The sequence below is a fragment of the Podarcis muralis genome, chromosome 6 (genome assembly GCF_964188315.1).
Source record: "Podarcis muralis chromosome 6, rPodMur119.hap1.1, whole genome shotgun sequence".
In the NCBI taxonomy this organism is placed as follows: domain Eukaryota; kingdom Metazoa; phylum Chordata; class Lepidosauria; order Squamata; family Lacertidae; genus Podarcis; species Podarcis muralis.
In genome coordinates, this window is record NC_135660.1 from 21,819,474 (window position 1) to 21,842,700 (window position 23,227).

General features: G+C 43.6%; 1 protein-coding gene across 1 annotated transcript in view; it reads right to left on the reverse strand.

The window, feature by feature from the left end:
* KCNAB1 (potassium voltage-gated channel subfamily A regulatory beta subunit 1) overlaps positions 1-14,737 on the reverse strand; it is a 168,415-nt gene extending 153,678 nt beyond the window's left edge. Inside the window, exon 1 of the mRNA XM_028731361.2 lies at positions 13,420-14,737. Coding sequence (XP_028587194.2) covers positions 13,420-13,640 — 221 coding nt within the window. The 5' untranslated portion in view covers positions 13,641-14,737. The remainder of the gene's footprint in view (positions 1-13,419) is intronic.
* Positions 14,738-23,227: the final 8,490 nt, after the last annotated feature.

Genomic DNA, 23,227 nt, shown 5'->3' on the forward strand with positions numbered 1-23,227 from the left:
GCAAAATGTAAAATTCTAGGACTACATTTGGAAATTTGTATCTTTTCTGTGAAAAGGCCAGCAAATCAGTCTCTCGTTGGGCATTTAAATAGCTAAAGGGTTTCCTTAAGAATGAAAAATCTCATGTGATTATATTTTTTTACTGTGCAGATGGATTTGTTTTCACACTCAGATGAACTGAGATCTAATATTTACCATCGCAGTTGCTTGTTTAGGGTTCCCTTCCCACCCTTCCTTTCATTTTATCCTCCAGACCTCACATTTCCACATATCTTTATGCGCAGTTCAACTGCTAAGAGCGTGTCCAGAACATTTTAGAAGTAACACGGACAGTGCCTTGGGGCTACAAATAGATGCTGGTTGAAAGATTAGCTTATCTTTCAAGCTTGTTACCTGATTTTTCACCTTCCTTCAGGAGCAGTTGAAATTTCTTTCTGTTTTCTAGTCTACATCGATATGAAAAAGTATAAACATACTAGAGGAGAATCTGTCATCAGAAATGGGGCTCAGGGCTGCTGGTGAATTTTGTTCCTGTTGAAGGGAGTCCATAGCACAGAGTTATCCACTAAGCACAAAATTTATGAAATGGGATATTCACTGGGAATGCTGTATTGAAGGCAATTAAAGTGAGGACACACACACACACACACACAGAGAGAGAGAGAGAGAGAGAGAGAGAGAGAGAGAGAGAGAGAAGGCTGTTTTCAAAAAAACCATAGGAGATAGAGCCTTTTTTCTCCCAGCCAAGCATTTCAACAAAAAACCTTTTCAAAGATTTGCAGCACCTATTAGGACAGCGTTAGAGGATATGGACTTTTTCTGGGCCACCGAATTAACGAACCATAATATGAATAGATTTAGAAGGACTGAAAATATTTTCACTGGCTTGTCAGGTTGCTGCCATCTCACATGGAGTGGAATCTGAGACTCCTGCAGGCTTTAATGCTTCTTTCGACAAGGTAACATGTGGTGTTATTGGAGAAGGCACTGTGTGCTGAACTGATTTGTTTTCGAGTTCAATCTGGCCGTGGCCAAGCAGTGAGTCTGTGAGCTCATTTGCCTCCGTGGGCAGGGCCTGTTGCAAGACAGGTCCCTTCCAACTCTACAATTCTATGATTCTAAACTTTGGATCACATGCCATTTTGTTCTTCCTCAATTTGGCACCACATGCCAAAGCGTCTTGACAATGTACAATATCATGCCATAAGTACATCCCATATCATTGGTGCCAATGTGAAATCAATAAAACAAAGCCGCAGCAAGGAGGACAAAGGGATGGAAACCAAAGAACCCTTAGCCCAGAAATGGAAGCAAGAAGAAATTCCGACGAAAGAAGAATGGCAGACGAAATTAATGGACTATGCAGAATTGGACAAAATGACAGGAAGGATTCGAAACCTGCGGGACCAGAGATTTACAGAAGACTGGAAGAAACATATGAATTATTTGAAGAGCAACTGTAATCAACAAATTACGCTAGTAGGACTACAAGAAGTTTTGTAAGGAGAAATATACGAAGTGTTACAAAGTAGAAAAAGATATTGGTAATGAGTTTGAAATGTAATAGGGAAAATAAGAAATGCATACTAAGGGATTAGACTGGAAAATTTTCAGACAGGATGAATTGAAGTCAAAAAAATTGATTAAGATGTAAAAGTATGTTTAATTACTGCTGAAAATGATACGTTAAAAAACATTATATATATATATATATATATATGCAGGTTTTGGTGTCCTCGGGTATCTTCCCGTGTAAAAGTTGGGGTGTCTAGGCGACGTTTCGACGAGGTCTCATTCGTCATCTTCAGGCTGGTGCTTTCGGCTTCTTGTTACTGGAACAGAGCAGGATCTCAGTGTTTGAGTTCCTATAAATACTGTTGAGGAGGTATGGTCCTCACCTCAACTGAAACCAAAGTACTCTCCAAAGGTTTCAACTTTGCAGTCGCCCCGAGACGCATCCCCACGGAAAACATCATATGCGGAGTCGAAGCTAGCCTAACCAAAATCAACCCAGATGAAGCCAATAAAATCAGACTTGAAGTCACCAACATCCTCTGCTCCAGCAAACCACCCAGAAGCAATTTACACAAAGAAGAACAGAAAGCACTCACCAACCTGAGGAAAGACAACAACATAATCATTCTCCCAGCAGACAAAGGTAATGCCACTGTTGTGATGAACACATCGGACTACCAAGCAAAACTATCAAATCTACTCCAAGACCCTACCTACCAACCTATAAAAACAGATCCCACCACCTACCTGGAAAAAACCACCAAATCCAAAATAAAAGCCTCTCCTATCAGTGAAGAAATCCAGCTAAGAATCATCCCCAGAGAAAAATCATCCAGATGCCCCAAACTCTACGGCCTCCCCAAGATACACAAAGAAGGAACACCACTCAGACCAATAGTCAGCTCCATAGGCTCACCTCTACAAAATCTCACTAAATTTCTCGCCAAGCAACTCCAGCCCTATGCAGAATCCATCTCTTCACACGTTCCAAACTCCTTCCAGTTCATAGAAACAATAAAGAAGCAAAACCTACATCCCAATGACCTACTTGTGAGCTTCGATGTTGTATCTCTCTTCACACAAGTGCCCATTAATGAAGCCTTGACAGCCATTCAAAACAAATACAATCCCCCCGAATACATCTTGGACCTGACCAACCACTGCCTAACCAACACGTACTTCATCCACAATGGACAAAGATACAAACAGATAGAAGGAGCACCTATGGGATCACCCCTCTCACCGGTCATCGCAAACCTGTACATGGAACACTTTGAAACCAATGCTTTAGACAAGTCAGAACACAAACCCAAACTTTGGCTCAGATATGTTGACGACACCTTTGTAATTTGGCCACACGGGAAGGAAAAACTGGACAGCTTCCTCACACATCTCAACAGCCTACACCCCAAAATACAATTCACTATGGAAATAGAAGCCAACAACCAACTTCCCTTTCTTGACGTCCTAATCTACAAAAAACCTGATGGCTCCCTAGGACACACTATCTACCGGAAAAAAACACACACCAACCGCTACTTACATGCACAATCACACCACCACCCTGCACAAATAAACTCCGTAGCCAAGACTCTCATCTCCAGAACCAAACGCCTGGCTGACAAAGACCACTTGACAACTGAGTTACAGAATCTCTCAAATGTGTTAATTGCCAATGGATACCAGCAAAACAGGGTTACGAAGCTAATCCAAAAAGAAACACCCCCCAAAAACCAAGACACAGAAGAAAACAATGGCATGGCCCTCCTTCCTTATATCAAGGGCACTACAGATAAAATTAGCAAAATCCTCCATAAACACAATATCAAAACAGCCTTTTGCGCCAACCAAAAAATAGCCAATATCCTCAGAAACCCCAAGGATAAAATCCAGTTGGAAAACCAAGGGGTCTATGAAATACCCTGCAAAGTCTGCCCAGCCACGTACATTGGACAAACAAACAGACGAATAAATGCACGTATCGCAGAACACAAGAATGCCGTCAAAAAAGAAGAAAAAACTTCCTCTCTCTTCCAACACATGAAAGAAACAGGACACGAAATTAATTTTGCAGATTCCAAATTGCTCTCTAACATGGAACATCACCACAAGAGAATAATCATGGAAGCCATCGAGATAGAGAAACACCCTCACAACATGAACAAGCGTGACGACACATCCCGCTTGCCAGACATCTGGAAATTAGCCCTCCCCACAAAAACTGACACCAGATCCAGAGGCACACAGAACGCCATCACCAATCAACCACACCAGACCCAAACCCAGACCCTCTCCACAGATAAATTACAGACACCATCCAGTAGCCAAACCATGGTGACACCTCCGGATGCTGCACCCCCCTGCAATCCCTACACAGATCTGGCTGGCACAGGCCACAAAACCACAGCTCGCCCCTATACACGAAGCCAAGCCAGAGCACAACTAAATGTAGTACACCCATCTTCTCAGAAAAACTCTTCACAAAGTTCAAGAGGTCAAGACACAAAGGCTTTAGCAACTAATCCACACCTAATGACCCACCTAAGTGGTACTCAGGATATCACTCAAGAAATCACTCAAGATATCCCTCAAGCAATTAAGGAACAAAAGAAGAAAAGGCACACTAGCCTGGGAACTTCCTCTCTGCCCAGACCATACCTCCTCAACAGTATTTATAGGAACTCAAACACTGAGATCCTGCTCTGTTCCAGTAACAAGAAGCCGAAAGCACCAGCCTGAAGATGACGAGTGAGACCTCGTCGAAACGTCGCCTAGACACCCCAACTTTTACACGGGAAGATACCCGAGGACACCAAAACCTGCATTCCTGTACCCGTGAAAATCTACGAAAGCATATATATATATATATATATATATATATATATATATATATATACACACACACACACACACACACACACACATACACACACACACACACACACACACACACACCAAAGAACCCTTCAAGAAAAAAGCAGTCATCAACAGACTGACAGGGGAAAAAAATTATGATTGAGATAGCCAAAGTTGTTAAAATTATGACACGATTAAGCTAGCAAAAGCTAAAATGATTACATCTTGTTGCCACCCTCCATACTTCAGCAGTAAGGCCTGCATCGTTGATATTAGGGTCTAGGTAGGCACATAGAAGTAGAGGCATTCTGTTAGGTCAGGGGTTGGGAAACTCAGGTCAAGGGGCCAAATGCAGCTCTTCAGGCCTCTCAATCTGGTCCTCAGAACTCTCCCTTCCACACACCTTCTCCATAGGAGAAGGACTTCATGGGTTCTGCTTTGCACCTTAGGGTTTTGGCTTGGTTGGAATGTGCCCTCGAACAAATCTTTGGCTTGTCTAAATGTGGAATAGAGTGGGGTGTGTTTATAAACCTATCCTACTGTACAGAAATTACTGGGATGCAGCAACACTCAGAATGCCATCTGCTTCACTGGCACTCCAAAAAATATTGATGCCCCAAGCAAGTAAATGTTGTACATTAATGCACACAGGCAGTGTAATTTTTTTAAAAAAGGAAAAAAGTTATAAAGGAGCAAAGCTGCTTTGGCAGGGGGGAAATTATAGTTTATGTAAATCTGTGCTTAACCATTTCTAGGCATGTGAGGTTGACCATTTCTCTGATGGGAATTTTTCTACTCAGGAACACCTCCCGCCCAGCTATTTTCCCACTCGTGGACTAGGGTAAATGTAGACTTGGAACCCCACAAGAGAGAAGGAAAGAGCATATGGGGCAACCTTGAACAGAAAAATAGCTCAATTCACATCCATCTAAATCTGCATGATTTCAGTGGAATGTCAGCTGCACCTCCTCATTAATAGGGATTCCCACCCTCCTGTGTTTGACTCTACAGCTGGTCTGTGATCTGGAACTAATCCCACAAGTTTGTTGTACGCATGAAGGGCTCTCTTCATTGCTGAATCACACATTAATTCTCTCTCTCCCCCCCCTCTCCCCTCCCTTTATATAAACCACTGACAGGGCCATTCTTTTCAGCTGCAGCAGTTCAAAAGCTGCCTACCAGACGTAGGAGGCAAAGTACTGTGTAAGTAAATGAAAGATTAAAATAGTAAAGCACTAAAAAGTATTCTGTGCAACAGCTCTGCCTTAGTATTATCCAGGTCTTACGGAGACTTAAAATTGGGCAGGTGTTCATCATTAGTAGGTACCGAAATATACTATTTCTAATACATAATTCTAAATAGCATCTACATTTTCTAAGCAGTGACATACCTGAAACAAAAAGAGTCTAAAACGCAAAAATAAATAAATAAATAAATAAAAATGTTCACTAGCAAAGGATGGCAAAGCTCCATGACCCATACCTTGGTTATTTGATTGTTCTGCTCATATGAACCTAAACACCACAACCTTTCAATGTAGCTCAGGTTGAGAGATAGCAACTGGCCCAAGGTCAGTTGTATCTGAATGGGGTACCTGGAACATGTCATGGGTCCCAGATCAGGAATCATACAAAGCCTCCTACATCAGTGGCCCCAAGAAGGAGATGGATCCACTGTCCTTGCCATGTAGATCCACTGTCACTGAAGCCCTCCTTGAAACTGAAGAGGCATCTCTGCCAGCAGACACTGATGACTGGACCACAGAGAGGATTAGGAAAGACACAAGGAGCCTTCTTGAAAATGTTCCCCCAGCTTGAATCCCCACTGCCTAGAAGAACTAAACACCTGCAGGGAAAGGCACTGGCCCGTTAATTGTCCAGATGCACCACTCAGGCAGCTGGGTTCTCACCTTGATCACCCAGCCCAGACTATCTGTCAGTTACTGCAAGGCACTGCTGAGACAACATCATATTGTCTCAGGGGTCAGGGCTGCCTGGGAGTGGGTCCCAGCCAACAAAATGGCTGGGGCAGGTTCCACAGGGGGGGGGGATGCACTGGGAGGGCCTTCTGGTGGTTCCCTCACTGCAAGAAGTAAGGTTACAGGGAACCAGGCAGAGGGCCTTCTCGGTAGTGGCACCCGTCCTGTGGAACGCCCTCCCACCAGATGTCAAAGGGTAGAAGACATCTGAAGGCAGCCCTGTTTATGGAAGCTTTTAATGTTTAACAGACCGTTGTATTTTAATATTTTGTTGGAAGCCTCCCAGAGTGGCTGGGAAAACCCAGCCAGATGGGCGGGATATAAATAAATAAATATTATTATTATTATTATTATTATTATTATTATTATTATTATTATTATTATTATTATGTTTTGCATGCATGGCTGCTAGCCATGGTCCTGAACCTTACCCCTTGTCCAGGGTCCTGACTTTGCTGCAGTTTCCAGCTGATTCCAGAACTCAAAGTCTGCTGTTCTCAATTTTGATTGGGCCACCGCCTCCCCTTGGAGCTGCACATCATAATGGATCAGGGACGGATCCCTGCAGCTCAGCGTTATAACCATTACACCACACTGGCTCTCCATACAGTCCTGTGCATATTCTGTAGTGCACATTCTGTAGTGCACCTATTTGAAACTTTGGAAGATTTAGCACGGTCAGCAACACACTATGCATGTGTGCCTTCAGTGTACAAAAACTGCAGATTTAATCCACTCACTTAGATTCAGGTGGCTGTTTTCCTTCGTGATCAAGTCAGTGAGTTCTCTCAGTTTGCGATCTTAGCGAGGAGAGTATTTCTGGCTGTTCATGGAAAAGGGTATGTATAGAATCATATATAGAGTTGAAGGGGGTCTTGTAGCCTATCCAGTCCAACCTTCTGCTTGATGCAGGACATACAGAGCTAAAACATCTGATTGATGGCTGCCTAGCACCTTGGTGCTTGAAGAACTCCAGTGAGGCACAGCCCACCACCCCTCTAGGTCATTGGTTAAACTGAGAAACTGCTCTCACTATCAATAAGTTTCCATAGAGCAGAGGAAGCTGCCTTTTTCTGAGTCTGATCATTAATCCATCTGTATTGTCTATCCAACAGGATGCGGGTGGCGCTGTGGGATAAACCACAGAGCCTAGGGCTTGCCAATCAGAAGGTCAGCGGTTCGAATGCCCGCGATGGGGTGAGCTCCCATTGTTTGGTCCCTGCTCCTGCCAACCTAGCAGTTCAAAAGCATATCAAGTGCAAGTAGATAAATAGGTACCACTCCGGCGGGAAGGTAAACAGCGTTTCTGTGTGCTGCTCTGGCTCGCCAGAAGCGGCTTAGTCATGCTGGCCACATGACCCGGAAGCTGTACGCCGGCTCCCTCAGCCAATAAAGCGAGATGAGCGCCGCAACCCCAGAGTCGGTCACAACTGGACCTAATGGTCAGGGGTCCCTTTACCTTTATTGTCTATCCTGATTAGCAAATGCTCTCCAGGGTTGCAGATGGAGATCTCTTCCAGTCTTACCTGGAGATGCTGGGAATGGAACCTGGGGGTGCTCTACCACTGAGCTACTTCCCTTCCCTAAGGGACACTATTTGCCCCTCTGTGACTTAAGCTTCTTAGGACTAGTTCTGTACCATGGGATGGCAGAGAATAAGTTTTTGCCCTCTTCAGTGTATGTATGTATGTATGTATGTATGTATGTATGTATATATGTATGTTTGAGCTAATAAACTGTTCTTCGGGACAATAATTTCCCAAAGCAGTTTGCGATCACTAAAATGTATTAACGACTATAAATAAAATACAACAGCAACAGGGCTTGCCTGGCTCCTCCCAGAATTGAGTTCCTTAAAAGGGGGGCCACCAAAAAAAAAAAAGGCCTTGTTCCTTGTGCCCACTTTTGTTGATGGACATCTGCCATAAGATATGAATAGGCTGTTATGGGTCCTAGGGGTCTTGAAGTTAATCTGGTCCCAAATGACATTGAACAATAGAGGTTTAGATCAGGGTTAGCCAACGTGGTACCCTCCAGTTTTATTGTTAAACTACAACTTCCATAATCCCTTTCCATTGGCCATCCTAGCTGGGATGATGGATGCTGTTGTCCCAAAACATCTGGATGACATCACATTGGCTATCCTTGGCTTCGATTATTGTTACTCTTTCCATTTGGGAGATAAACAAAAACTGTACAGTGATACCTCAGGTTATGAACTTATTTCGTTCCGGAGGTCCATTCTTAACCTGAAACTGTTCTTAACCTGAGGTACCACTTTAGCTAATGGGGCCTCTTGCTGTCGCCACGCTGCCAGAGCACGATTTCTGTTCTCATCCTGAAGCAAAGTTCTTAACCCAAGGTACTATTTCTGGGTTAGCGGAGTCTGTAACCTGAAGCGTCTGTAACCCAAGGTATCACTGTAAAAATATAGGCTCTCTTCTTAGTTCCTAGCCAATGTCAATTTGCTCTAAATATGAATAAAAGGTTGTATCCCCAGGGGTTGGGATTATGAGGGAGGGAGGGAGGGAGGGAGGGAAGGAGGGAATAATGAGATACAACCTTCAGAAAGCAAAGTTTATGTCATAGTGCATCAGAGCTCAAGGAGCAGAATTATCATCAGTGAATTTGCATTCAAAAGATGCTGGCCTTCAGAGAAATTAAAAGATATGTAACTTTTTATTCACCCAGCCCTATACACATGCTACCCTATGGCTACAGATTTAATAAGAAAAGCTTCCAGCTGTATAATACTTATTGCAATGCTGTATGTTCCAAAGAAAATTCAAACACAGAAGGTGATCAAATCCTCTGTTTGCTAAGTAGCTGTGTGCAAATTCAGTGAAAGGGCAGCTAGTTTACAGTGCCCAAACTTTACACAAGAAAGCTGTGGATATTTCCCAAGTACGCTCAGCTCTCACATTATATCAGCATCATCCTAAAGCAAACTGGTTAGATATTAACTCGAGAGAAACCTGCAGCAAAGGCCGCATACAAACAATATATTTAAAGCACATATTTAAAAATCATGGGAACTGTAGTTTGTTATGAGTGCTGGGAATTGTAGTTCTGTGAAGATAAGTGGTAGTTCCCAGGGTTCTTTGTGGGGATTTGTTTTAAATGCAATTTAAATGTATGGCGCATACACAGGCAAAATGTGCTCCTGATCAGGCTGCCAACTACCCCTGTCCTTTTATGTACAGCTCCATTCTGCACTTAAAGAGACAAAGACCCCATCAAAGACTCACCAACACAACAAAGAAACCCTTTCTCTCCCCATGTAGTTCTATGTCCCTCTGATTATTTATTGAAAAACATTTCTAACTTCATGCAGGGATGGAAGCAATGCCCATAACAGACAGCTGGTTGGAATATCCAGCACACATTCCAACATATCTTTCCATGTCCAATGCGCATACAGAGTTTGGAGGAAGTGAATCTCCTTCTGTCCTGTATGTTAATTCATACTAGTTCAGGTGTGGAATGATGGGTAAAGGATTTAGATACACAAAAGCTACTTAAGATAAGAGGATGGGTGGATAGAGTGGGAGAAAACAAAGAACTTGCTCTTTGCCACAAGTCTCTATCTTCCAGTCAACTCTCCTGCCCTTGTCTTTCCCTTGCAAACCTCAGCAAACTTCCCATTCTCCCGGTTAGTCATGCTCTGCCAAATTTCTTTAGAGAATGTGCCTAGTATATCCCAAAGAAGGTATGAATCAATACAGATTTTTAAAGACTCTGCCCTTTACTCGATAAGAGGCTCCAGTTGTACAACAAAGTGTTTATTTCTGTCTCTTTGTTAAGATTAAGGTGATGTCCACATATATATATCTGTTTTGTTTTATTGTAAATCACACTGGGATGTCTCACAAGTGATTTATCAATGAAATAAACAGCATACAGAGATAGTTCTTTGGTGCTGTCTCTTTGTGTGGCAAAGAAATAGAAATCTCAGCAAGGAGAGACAGGTGAAGACAGAGAGCTCTGCAAAAGAGAGAGGGCTCTTCCAATGATTCCCTTTGACTCCTAAAGGGTCACTAGGGGCTGATGCGGCTTCAGTGACTAGGAGTGACTTTTACCAACTTTGACTAGTAGGCCAGCTACAACCATTCCTAGACAGGAATAATCTGGCCACAATGGTCCATGCATTGGTCCCCTCAATACCTGGCTACCGCAATTCACTTTCTGTGGAGCTGCCCTTGACGTTGGTCTGGAAACTACAGTTAGTGCATCATGCTGCTGTGAGGTTGCCATCTTGAGCTAGCCATCCTCAACATATATGAGGAAGCAGCTGCATTGGCTGCCTATATGCCACCAAGCAAGGTGCTGTGACTTGTTTAGAAAGTCCTAAACAACTTGGGAGACTACTTGAAAGACCGTATCTCCCCTTATGATCCAGCCTGGCCACTACGCTCCATGACAGAGGACCTTCAGGTGGTTCCAAGAGAACCTTTGATTTGCCTTGCATCTCCTAGTAGCAGGGCTTTCAGAGTCGTGGCCCCTTAGAGGTGTAATTCATTATCAATTGAGATAAGGCATGCTCCAACAACCTTCTCTTTTAGATGCATGCTCAAGGCCTTTTAATTTCAGGCTTTAGTGAATGAATTGTTAAAATCACTGTCTGCTGATCATCTTCTAGTGTTGCAGTGTTATTTTAACCTTTATGTACTGTGTATTTTATACTTAAATTTGGTTTTCTGTACACCACTCTAATTCTAATTCTAATTCTAAATATTCTAATGTGAGCAGCTGTCTTTTAAAATAAGTAAAATAAATAAGGAATGGGTGCCAACTGATGAATGTGTTGGAGGAAGGCAAGGGGTTCCTCTTTTCTTGGACCATGAATGGGTGCAGATTTAGCCTCCACTAAATCTTCACCCCGCAACCAACAGTCTCTGTAGTGGAGACTGCTGCCTCCCTTACCATCCTTGATTATTGCTACTTCTAATGGCTTATTGTGTAGAAGAGCTGGATGAGTGTAAACCATCACAGTGCCCCCCCCCAAATTACTCAAAAACTACTTGTAGATGTCCCCCCCCCCCCAGAATACAGAGCCTCTAGACTAATTACGAGGACCTGTAACTACAGGGACCACTGCTCTTTGTCCTTATGTCCCATCGCCAAGCTCCAGTATGTCTTCAGACCCTCGACCATCAAGATGATTCTCTAAGATCTGGGCTGCTTGCTATGACAATGATCATCTACCTCTGGAAAGCACAAGTATTCCCAGTCATGGGGGGCGCAGCACATTCTTTCCATCATAAAATTTGCCTGCTAAACTAGTATTTGTTAACTGGTGTGATGTTTTTGAGTAAGAAAGTGGTTTCACCTTGAGCTTGAACATACTCAACAAGAGCCTTCTTCCAGAGCAAGGGTGGCTAATGACCATTTTGAGGGCAACTTTGAGGAAACTGTAGCTCAAGGGTAGAGCATCTGCCTTGCATGGAGATGGTCCCTGGTTCAACCACCAGCATCTCCAGGTAGGGTTCTGAAACCCTGGACAGCCACTACCAGTCATTGTAGCCAACACTGAGCTAGATGGACCAATGAATCTGACGAGGTGTAAGGAAGCTTCCTATGTTCCTATTTGCCTGCCAAGCAATTTTCTCTCCCACCCAGCCCTTGGCAATTTGGGGGGCAATGACAAAAAGAAAAACAATGAACATATACATAGTGCTGAAGTGGATGAATTGCCCTCTTCCTGGTCACCAGGTGGATCATTTGATGAATGGAGAGGGGAGTGATGATAACCATCCCCAGTTGATCTCCATGGATTAGTTAAGGTGTGTGCATGTGCACCTGTCTGTGTGCCCACATGTGTGAGTGTGCATCCTGTGTGTATGCTTGAATTTGCAAGCGTGCAGGCAAGTGTATGGGCTGGCCACACCCACTGCTGACAAGCATATCCTGGAAGTTTGGTGATTGCCTCAATTAGACCACCCTCACCCCTCAAAAAGGTTAGCCATCCCTGTCCTGTGGTTGCTAATAATGATCAGTTCCCTAGCTCTATTTGCTAAGCAAGACTCCAGCTGCAATCTTACTCATGACTTACTTGGAAGTAAACTCCACTGGACACAGTGGGATTTAGTCCTGATCAAGCAACACATAAGATTGTCCTATCTGAGTGACTTTCCCAAAGCCACCCAATGAATCCGGCAATTTAAAGCCATGTCTCTTGGGTTCAACTCCAATACTATCCACTGCATGACATCAGAAAACTCCGTGGGTTGTTCAATGACTAAGTCACAACTCTGCTCCTAAGAGAGCCTATGAATGCCGCCATCTCCCCCCCTTATTTTTGGAAAACAAGCCATTCTGACATCAAATGGCGTATGCTGGAAAGGAGGCATTAAAAAAATAAGATGTGTGAGATTAATTGCAATTGATTGATTGGCCAAGCAAAACAAAAAAACCACACAAAACTTCAGTCTGCAAAGTTTCATTTGTGACAGTCTTCAGCTCTCTCTCCTTTCTACTTTGCAGAGGAGATGATTTGGGATAACAAATTATATTTTATAGGGACAAGCATGTTGCTTTGCCTGCATTTCACAAAAAGCAAACCCTTCCCTGTCCTTAGACAGCAAGTCACTTACAGGCCTATGAGTGATAATTAGAGCACCAAAGACCATCTAACTTAGTTTAACAGGCGCTGCTGTTTTGCATCAACCAGCAAGTGCCTTGAGAGGCAAGCTTTCCCCCAAACAGAGCTTGGAGTGTCATCTATTAATTCCAAGTCCTAAATGCAAGTAAGGCAAAAGGCAAAACATCCGATGCAATGCTGCTTCCCTGAATACTCTGTAGAATTCAGATAAACCGGAAAACCGGAATACAGAAAAAATACAGAATATAGGGAACTCTGCAAAAGGAAAGACGGAAACCTAGGTAGGACTGGAGTGACTTTCTAAAGGCGTCAAACTTTCCTTGCTGCATCCATTTCTTGGACTCTAGAAATTTGCTGGTGGGGTTTATGCAAAGATTTCCTGGTTGGTTAGCAGACAATCTCTCGCAACGTGGGGGGGGGGGGTGAGAGAGGACACTGAAACAGTGTGAATAAAGAGTTTTCCCATACCTATATTTCATGCCCGTCTGCTTTGCAGTGGACTCTTTTAAGGAAATGTGGTGCTGAGGGGTAAAGGTCCCAAGACTGCGAGCGATAATCGCCACCGTCCGGAATTTCGCCCGGGCTGCATTGACTGAGTTCGGGGTGGTGGTGTTCTGTTTGCTGATGAGTCGGTCTTCCCCATTCCGGTTCTTGAGGTTGTGCTCCGTGCAGGCGATGGAGACTTGCATTGCGCTCTCGCCGAGCCCTCCTTGGCAGAAGAGAGAGGACCCCTTTCGAGTGGCAGAGCGCGACTGCGGTGCGCCGAAGGGGCCGGTCCCTCACAATGCAGCTGCAGGAGACTTCAGAGGGGCGCTCTCCAACTTCGGGCTCTGCTGCAGGACGGAGGCGACCCGAGGCGCTGTCCCCTTCGCGAGTGCTGAACTTGCTAGAAAGCCAGAAACACCGAACGAACTGGCAACGCCGCGCGTCTTGATCGATCCTCCACACTTTGCAAGGATTCCTTCTGCCCGCTTGGATCCGGCTCTTAAATCGCCCCCTCCATTTGCTCTGTGGCTTTCAGAAACCTCGAGCCTGCATCGTCTTCACCGCAAACCCGAAGCAGCAGCATGGGGGCTGCTTCAATGCTGGCTTGACTCCGCTTGCTGGATCGAAATCAATGCAGGCGCGTACTGCAAAGATGCGTCTGCAACACCCGGTGGACCATGGAAATGCTGAAGGCGCAAAGCTCAGGAGCCACCAAGGAGCACCGGATCACGGGGCAGGTCTCCGCAGACCCAGGATATCCATCTGAGCCTTGGTCGGCTCCTGCAAAAAAGCCTCTTCGGGATTCCCTTGTCTTATTTTTTCCCCACCCCTTGACAGCGAGGTGAAGCTGCACTGGATGAACCCGGCGTTGCAGCTGTGAGGCTGAGCATGCAGCGCTCCCTTTAAGAAGCTGGCAGAAAGCGGGAGAGGGTGGCTGGCTGGCTGGCTGGCTCCCTTTGTGTGCAGCAGCAAGCCAGGCACTTGCAATGGGTCGGGCTGCCCGGATAACTGGCAGCGCAGCTGAAGGGAAAGGCGGTACCCCCCGCCCCCCCACAATCACGCTGACTGCGCCCAGCGATGCTCCAGCATGCTGTAGCGTCTCGAAGTATGTTGGGAGGGGAAAGGAATTACTATTCCAGGGCACGCTGCCGAATTAACTCCTTAATCCCTCTCATCTGCCATGCTTAAAGCCCCCTCTGCCTTCGCAATCCGTCCCTTGCCAGGAGGGCCAGGGGTTAATCTCCTCTCCTCACAAAACAGGTCCCCGGCTAAAATAGATACCCTGTGGCACGCCCTTTGATCCCCGTCACACAACTCGCTGCAAAATCAGATTATCCCCAAGGACTGGGACAAAGGGATGGATGCGTGCCGAGGCGCAGGGCGGTGCGAGTGCAGGCGAGAGCGTTCAGACATCCGTCATGCGCTGGATTGCTGGTGCTTAGATGCCCGCCCCCCCCCCCCGCCCCCAATGCTTAGGGTGACACTTTTGGCAGGCCACAACATCTGCTCCCCACCAAAGGGAATAAAATCCCACGTCCCCAAACGCCTGCTGTTATGTGTAAAAAGGTTTAATCCTGCACATGTCAGTAGCTGGTCAAAGGCAGAGAGCAGCCATGTGTACAGAAGCTTCAGTCCTAATGAGCTGGAGGTTCGTTGTGGCCCTTGGGCCACAGTCTCTGCCTCAACCTCTTAGCTCTCCATCTGTGAAATAGGAACAAGAGCAGCCTGTTTTATGGAAAGAGCTGAGCTGCCAGTCCGTCTGCTTGACTTTGATTACCCCTTTTAATTGGTTATATATATATATATATATATATATATATATATATACACACACACACACAATTTAAAGACTAATAAATTGAATTAATTAACTGATAATTCTGCACAGTGCTGGAACTGGGCCTTCTGTGTGGTGGCACCTACTCTTGGCAACTCCCTCCCCTTGCACATCAGAAAAGCACCTCCTCTATTGTCTATCTGTGTCTGCTAAGTACATTTTGCTAAAGCCTTCTTTATCCCAGTTGGTGTCTGTCTTGGATTTGCATTGGCTTTAGGTACAGTATGTGCTGTTGCTTTAAGCTGTTTTTTATACAGGTAACTCATAACTTGCATTTAACTTGTGTGCATTGTGTGCTTTGACAAATATTTTTAAAGGGGGCAAAGAGGGGGCAGGCATCAGGTTGGTGGTAGAAATTTTGGCAATTCCACCCGCCATTGCACCCAATGTGTTTTGACTGTATGCAATTTTGGCTTTAAGCAATGTAACCTGTCCGTAAATTGAGAGTTGCTGTATATGTTGTGTGTGTGTGTGTGTGTGTGTGTGATTATATTGTAAATTGCTTTGGGATGCTTCATGGGAAGTGATCGATAAATGAAATAAATGAAATAACAACAACAACAATAGTAATTTTTTGAATTAGTGTTGTCTTTTCATTGTGGTCCACCACACACACACACACACACACGCATGCCGGTTGTGTTCCAGGTCATCTTGCATGTTGTTGAAATGCACCTAAGTCCTTCCCATCCTGTTCCACCCCCGTCTCACTCCACCACGTTCCAGGGCCGAAAACAGCATGCACATTGATGGTCATGCGCCAATCAAACACATGTTAAAAGGTTGCCACCTGTATGGCGCTTGGACACATAGCTTGAAATTCTCATGCACGTTCAGGCTTGGTTCTCCTATCACATTCTAAGATGTTCAATGACAGAGAAACAGTTCCTGAAACAATTGCTGAAGTTGGTGTGGCAAGGTTATTATTATTATTATTATTATTTTATTATTATTTCTTGAATTTGTCAGTCACTTTATGTTTATCTTACAGCCAACTCTGGACTCCAGCATCCCTGAGATGTTCTGCAGGGATGGGACAGGTGTGCTCTTTATTCCAAAGAACAGTGTCAACAACTCTGTTGCCCTCTAGGAACCTAGTCTCCAATTTGCTTGAATTTGTGTATCAAAAAAAAAAGCATTCCCTCAGGGACCTGGAGCAAAGCAAGCCTTGACTTGGGACTCAGCTATAGAGCTGCAAATAAAACATTTTAAGTGTGTTGTAAATTGCATTATAGAAATGTGACACTAGCTGGCGGTGGTGAGCTATGGCAAATTCAATATATTTTTCAAAACGTTTTTTAAGAAAGCATTTTCACACCTTTTTTTATATGTCTCTAGACTCCACCTTGGTTCCACCACAAGCTGAAGTACCCAAAATAAGGGAGAAATTGCCCTTCACCAGTGTTCTGTGTCAGAACTTTAGTCACTCTCCTAAAATGCAAATGAAAAAGGGGTTTGGGGTGTTTTTTTTTAAGTGTGTGTGTGAGTGAGCATAACCAAGACTTTCTAAGCCGCTATGCATTTAAAATAGGCTGCATCTAAAATATCTCAAAGCTGACAGGACATTTTTTGCCACAGCGAAGTGTTCAGAATAAGGATTTGCGACTGTGACACTATACTCAAATACATGAAATGGCCAGTCAACCGAAGGCCTTTGCTACCATCAGTCATCTGGCAATGCAGCAGAGCAGCTCTTGAAAATCTTGAAAAAACCCACCAGCTTAGCTAGGTAAGTGCAAGTGGGGTAGTTGACTGCTGAAAAATCAGAAGACCATGGAAGGGAGTGCTGACAAGCACTGGGAGGAACAAAAAACTAGGAAGGCACCTCCAGATGGGTGATTTCTTATTTTTTTTGGAGGGTGGGAAGGTGTATTCTGCAACATGTCATTGACACATGAATAGTACATTAGATGTGGATTTATAGTGGGCAGTTCACACTTCGTTTTACTTTATTACAGTTGATCTGCGATGCTTCCTGAATGATACTACTAGATTGCCATCTAGAGGGGCACTCTTGTAGTAAAGTGCAACAAAAGCGAGACGGAAAATAAACACCCCAGAACATTTGCAGCATAAAAGGTTAGACCATTTCAACAGGAAAGTATGGGGAGTGCACTGAAAGGAAGCAAAGCAGTATAGTTCTTCCTATCACCACCTTGAAAGGGTTGCAGGCTCAAAGAATATTGAAAGGAGGAGTATATCTTTCTGCCCTGATACCACCAGGATATCTGTAGAGGCCCCAAGATAGTCTGTAGTGCAAGAATAAGCAGCTCCCATCATTTCAAAGTTACTGAAATCGGTGTGTGTCCTGTGATGTTTTGAAAAATATATAAAAATGCTACTTCAACCTTCTCCCCGAAAGTTTATAGTCCTTAAGCCCATGGCAGCATGTGAGCAAGATCTAGTGACATTTTTTGAAGCTGGGGGGTGGGGTGGAGTCAGGGTGGCATACAACTAAATTTTACTCAGAGATGACTCACCAAAATTAATGAATTGAACTTACCTATAACCATTAATTTCAATGGGTCTACTCTGACTAAAATTAGTTGAATGCCACTTTACATGTCAGAGGAAGAAGGGAAAAAAACTGCAGCCTGCGTCTATTACAATCAGATTTGTATTTCATATAATTTATCTTGCTTCTCCCAAAAATGAAAATGCTACTCTGGCCTCGAAAATTTCATCAGACACTGCTCACATGCTGTCATAGCCTTAAGCACCAGAAGCTCCCTTTTTGAAAAAATTAAGAAGAAGAAAACACACTCAATGCCAATTTCTGTGCTTTTTAGCTGCACTTGAGTAGAGTAATCAGCAAACCAAAGGGACTGGCTCAGATATTACGCTGCTAAATATCCTAGCATCTTCTTAAAATGTCACTGCTAGAGTTACGGCACACAGGCATTCCATTTTTAGAAGCACAAAGGATACTTGCATCTGCAATGCCCTGTATTCAGAAGTCTATTGCAACAGAATCTGGTTTGAGACAGGGGTCAGCAAACTTTTTCAGCAGGAGGCTGGTCCACTGTCCCTCAGACCTTGTGGAGGGTCAGACAATATTTGGGGGTGGGGCGGAGATGAACAAATTCCTATGCCCCACAAATAACCCAGAGATGCATTTTAAATAAAAGCACACATTCTACTCATGTAAAAACACACTGATTCCCGGACCGTCTGCGGGCCGGATTTAGAAGGCGATTGGGCCGGATCTGGCCCACGGGCCTTAGTTTGCCTACCCCTGGTTTGAGACCAGACATGCTCCAAGAGTGAAGCAGTAACAGTGCACTCTTCTTAAACACAAAATGAGTTTATTGAGTACGAAACATGGACAGCATCTATATAACACACCCTGCAACTGAGAGATAGCAGGCGCCACAGCCATTGCATAAGTGTAAAGTTTTCACCAACATATGTGCATGCTTTTAAAGCAATACAAAATCCATTGCTACAAATAAACGGGTTTAATGCCTCTTCCTCAAACAGGCTCACAAACTTCTCACATGAAAAAAAAAATACTTTTAGTCAAGTTCACCAGAGTAAGAACATCTTAAGATAAATAGGGATCCTTGGCTGCCAACACTCACGGCTCCTTGTCCTTCCCCAGGAATGGAGGACAAATTCAGTTTTGTTTCCATTTGAATGATGAACTACCTAAGTCACACTCCTTGAATCAAAATGCAAAGCAAAAAAACCCCAAAAAAACCCAGCTGTCCTTCAACATTTGCTCGTCTCCAAGTTTTGTGGTATAGTTCTCCAAACCAAATAATAAGTAGTAAATGCATATTTTGGGGGGGAATGTGAGTGGAATTGCATCTATTAGTAAAAAAAATAACATACAAAAATGCATTACATTATGGAGCGTGACTTGCAAAAATGTGCGTATTATTTATTTATTTTACTTACATATTGCATTTATAACCCGCTTTTTCCTCCAAGGAGCTCAAGGTGGGATACAAGGTTTCGCCGCTCCCCATTTTATCCTCACAGCAACCCAGTGAGGTAGGTTAGTCAAAGCTACATGTAGAAATATGTTTATTAGGAAAAATCTGAACGAAAATTCTGATGAATTTTCATTAATAATAATAATAATAATAATAATAATAATAATAATATATTTCTGCAGAAACGTGGAGAACTCAATTGGGGGGGAAATGATAAAATCAAAGAACTGAATCTGGTCATCTAAATTTTTGCCTTTTTGGAATGTTTTACGACCCCAAGCTATATTCCAATATATATTTGAAGTAGTAGTAAAATGTTCCTCAACTAAACCTAGGGTGTGGAGTCGGGAGAAGTCTGCTTCTGTAGATCATTTTTGCTTTGAAAAATACTATGGAGAATGTTTCTCCCAGTATGTTCTTAACAATGCCTTGGACACAGAAGCATTGCAAAAAATCAATGTATTTCTTGGGATATTTCTTGTCTCGAGCTTTTCTTTCTTTTGTTATCAATTTAAAAAACCTCTGAGCCTTTAAATTTCTACCAATGAGCCATTTGTTGTTGGAAAAAATCTTCCCTAAACACATGCTAGTTGGAACAAAACACACACACAGCCCTCAGTCGCAAAAATCAAGAGACCATGGGATATTTTCTGTACCAGAAAGAAAAATGTAAAGAGGATATAAACATAAATAATTATATCTGTATGCTGTCTTTCCACAGTTCAAACCACACTCAAAGGTGGCTTGCATCAAGAAAAAAAAGTGCATAACTACAACATAACAAAAGTAGTCATGAACAATAAATAAAACTTTAAAAATATGCAACCAAACTAAAAAAATTCTTCACAAATAACAAGAATATCTAAAAAAAGAGATACAAAAAAACAACAGCCAGTAACTCCACCCCAAACAACACCCTATCAAGTGCTGAAAGAGCAAGTATCTGAAATTTGGCATCAATGTTTCCTACAGTGCAGTCCTTGAAGGACTATGTCATAGGTCTACTTTTGAGTAACTTCTGCAATGAGCAGTGCATCTGTAAGCTGCCCAGAGTGGCTGGGGAAACCCAGCCAGATGGGCGGGGTATAAATAAAATAATATTAATAATAAATATTATTATTATCAGGGTGCAAAACCGCAGTGCCAAAGGTCCGAGATAACAAGCACTATGTGTTAAAAACAAAGCAAGATGTCAAAGCAAGTTGCTGAAGACCCAAAGAGCTTGTCCCCAGCTGGAGATTCAGGTGTCCAGCTTCATCTTAAGACTTTTAAAAATACTTATTTTACCTTTGTTGCCTAAGGACCCCCAAAGCTGCCTCTGCGCCCCCCCCTGACATTGGGCACAGAGGCATTTAAATGTCATTCATTATATAAAAAGCTACTTATGCATTAAATAGCAAATGCAGAAATCTGCATCCGTAAGTTCCGTAACTATATATATCCCCCTGTGTTCTTCGTTCCATTTCTCCGTCCTGCAACTGCTACAATTATGTATCTTTTGTTATGCATGATGCTTTGCTTATCGCACTGAAGACAGTAAGGCGCAGAGTTGAAAAGAAGAGAGGAGGCAGTGGAAAATCCAGATGCAAGGCTAATTGGAACAGTCGCAGCACAAGTGGTCCATGGTGCCAGATGGAAACATCATTTTCCCTTTAGAGCCGAGGATGCAGAGGATGGATAATTCCTAAAACCACTTTCCTGATTAGAACCCCAGAGTCCATCTTTCCTGTAGGTATGCCTCAGCCATAGCGCTAAGGAAGTCTAGAGTCACACACAATTTTCTAAACTGAAAAGACACCGTATTGTTATAGATTTGAGGTACCAGAGTATTAGTGAATAGCAGAAATTAATAAACAGTAGTATTTAGATATTTGGGATATGAGGGGGAAATACAAGGTGCCAAGGACTTTCTGGTTTGCATCACCGCAAACACAAAAGTGACACAAAAAGGGGCAAAAATAGTGCGGAAATAGCATCTAGAAATCCTACAAGGCTTTGCAAGTGCAATCCCAGGAGTCTTTGCACAGACCTTTGAGACCTGTGTAGAGTTGAAGTTTGAACAAGGGTTTAGAGGAAGCAATTGTGGCAGAGTTGGGTGGATTTTTTTTGGTTTTTTAAAGGGTTATTCAAGGGTTTCCAGAGGTTTAGAGGGTGTTTGCAGGCTTTTTCAATGGTGTTCCCAATACAGTGGTACCTCAGGTTACAGACGCTTCAGGTTACATACGCTTCAGGCTCCGCTAACCCAGAAATAGTACCTTGGGTTAAGAACTTTGCTTCAGGATGAGAACAAAAATCGTGCGGCGGCAGCAGGAGGCCCCATTAGCTAAAGTGGTACATCAGGTTAAGAACAGTTTCAGGTTAAGAACGGACCTCCAGAACGAATTAAATTCTTAACCCAAGGTACCACTGTATACACAATTTCACTTAAATGCATGATGCTTTGGAACGTAACCCCGGCATAAATGGGGAGTTGGCTGTACTAGGCCATTAAGGGCCCTTGACAATGCAAAGGAATTGTCCTTTCATGCTGCTCAGCAAAGTGGACAGAGAGAGGAGATCAGGAAAAGGTTGCCGGGGTAACTGGGTGTGATGTCACAGGAAGATTTTGAGCTTTTTGCACCAGGCTTGGAAGAGCTGGGGCTGAAGGGAATGGGCTGTGTTATGCAAGGAAGAAGTGTTGGGAAGAAGAAGAACAACAACAAAGGAGAGGACCATCTTGGCTGCTGGCTGAAAAGGCAGAAACCTAGAGGCTGAGGAACACGGCTGGCAGCTCTAGACTCAAGCAGCAGGGAGAGACTCTCTTGAGATGACCATGGTGCAAGATCTGCAACTCCTTCAATCTATGCTCAGGTTGTATATTTGTGAATAAACCATATATCTTAAAGTCACTACAGTCTCAATGGAAACATGACCCTGGGTGAGCACCGCTCTGCAGAGATTGAGGGCTGGCATGCCACCTTTGTAACAACATTATGGGAGGACCATGATGCAAAGCAGGGGGAGGGCACTCTACCCTGTAACCATATGGTGTAAGCCCTACTTGTTTTTTTACTTAAGTGGCTGCCCTGAATTTGACAACAGAGGTGCTAGCCAGGTTGTATTGAAAGTGGGATTTGACTAGCATCATCAATGCTCACTAGGTCAACCTCTCATTGTGATTCTCCTTGATTTGGCTGTAGTTTCAATTCCCTCCAGACCTCTTGAGTTACGCACATAGGGGCCAGTATTGCTGTTGCTGTTCCTCTCACCCAGGTCTTAATATTGACCACTAATGAGACTGATATTCAGGGACTGAAGGAGAATCAAGCCTACCTCCTTTAGTAGCATCCTCAGCGAGCAGCCATACAGAATGACTTTGGCTACTCTAGTAGCTAATCAGCCTGGCATGGGACAGAGGATATGGTATGAAGAAACTTTCCAGCTTTGAATGGTTGCAGATGCCCTTCTGTCATTGCCTACGCAGATGGCTTCTTAAAGAAACCCATCAAATCACAGCTGTTGAAAATGTTAGAGGAATGTTGTGGCACTGCTACGAGCAACCTACTCAGAAGAGTTGGCAACACACAGCTTGCTTGGTTGATGGGTGGCACAGCTGCGATTCAGAGTCACACTGAATGGTGAAAGAACACTTTATGATTTAGCCAACTCTGCTCTACAGTCCATTGTTAGATCTCATACAAGGTATTATGCGATTCCTTGGATTGACATTTTCACCACAGAGATCAGCTTGTCAACCCAGAAGGGTTTCTTCAGCTGAGCTGAGGGAATCGTTGTGCTATCTCCTCTACTCTGAAGTTCAGCAGATTGGGATGTCCCTATTTTCTTCGGAGAAACATTGGAGGGTATGTAATAGCATTAACAGTGCTGATGACAATAATAAAACTCTTCTTAACTATGCAGGTCCTATCAATGTTTAGGTAAGAGGGCTGCTATCTGCCATAGAACAATGTACCCCTTAGTGTGATAACAGCTGCTCTAGCAGAAGGCACCAAGGTAATGATATTGCTGGGATGAG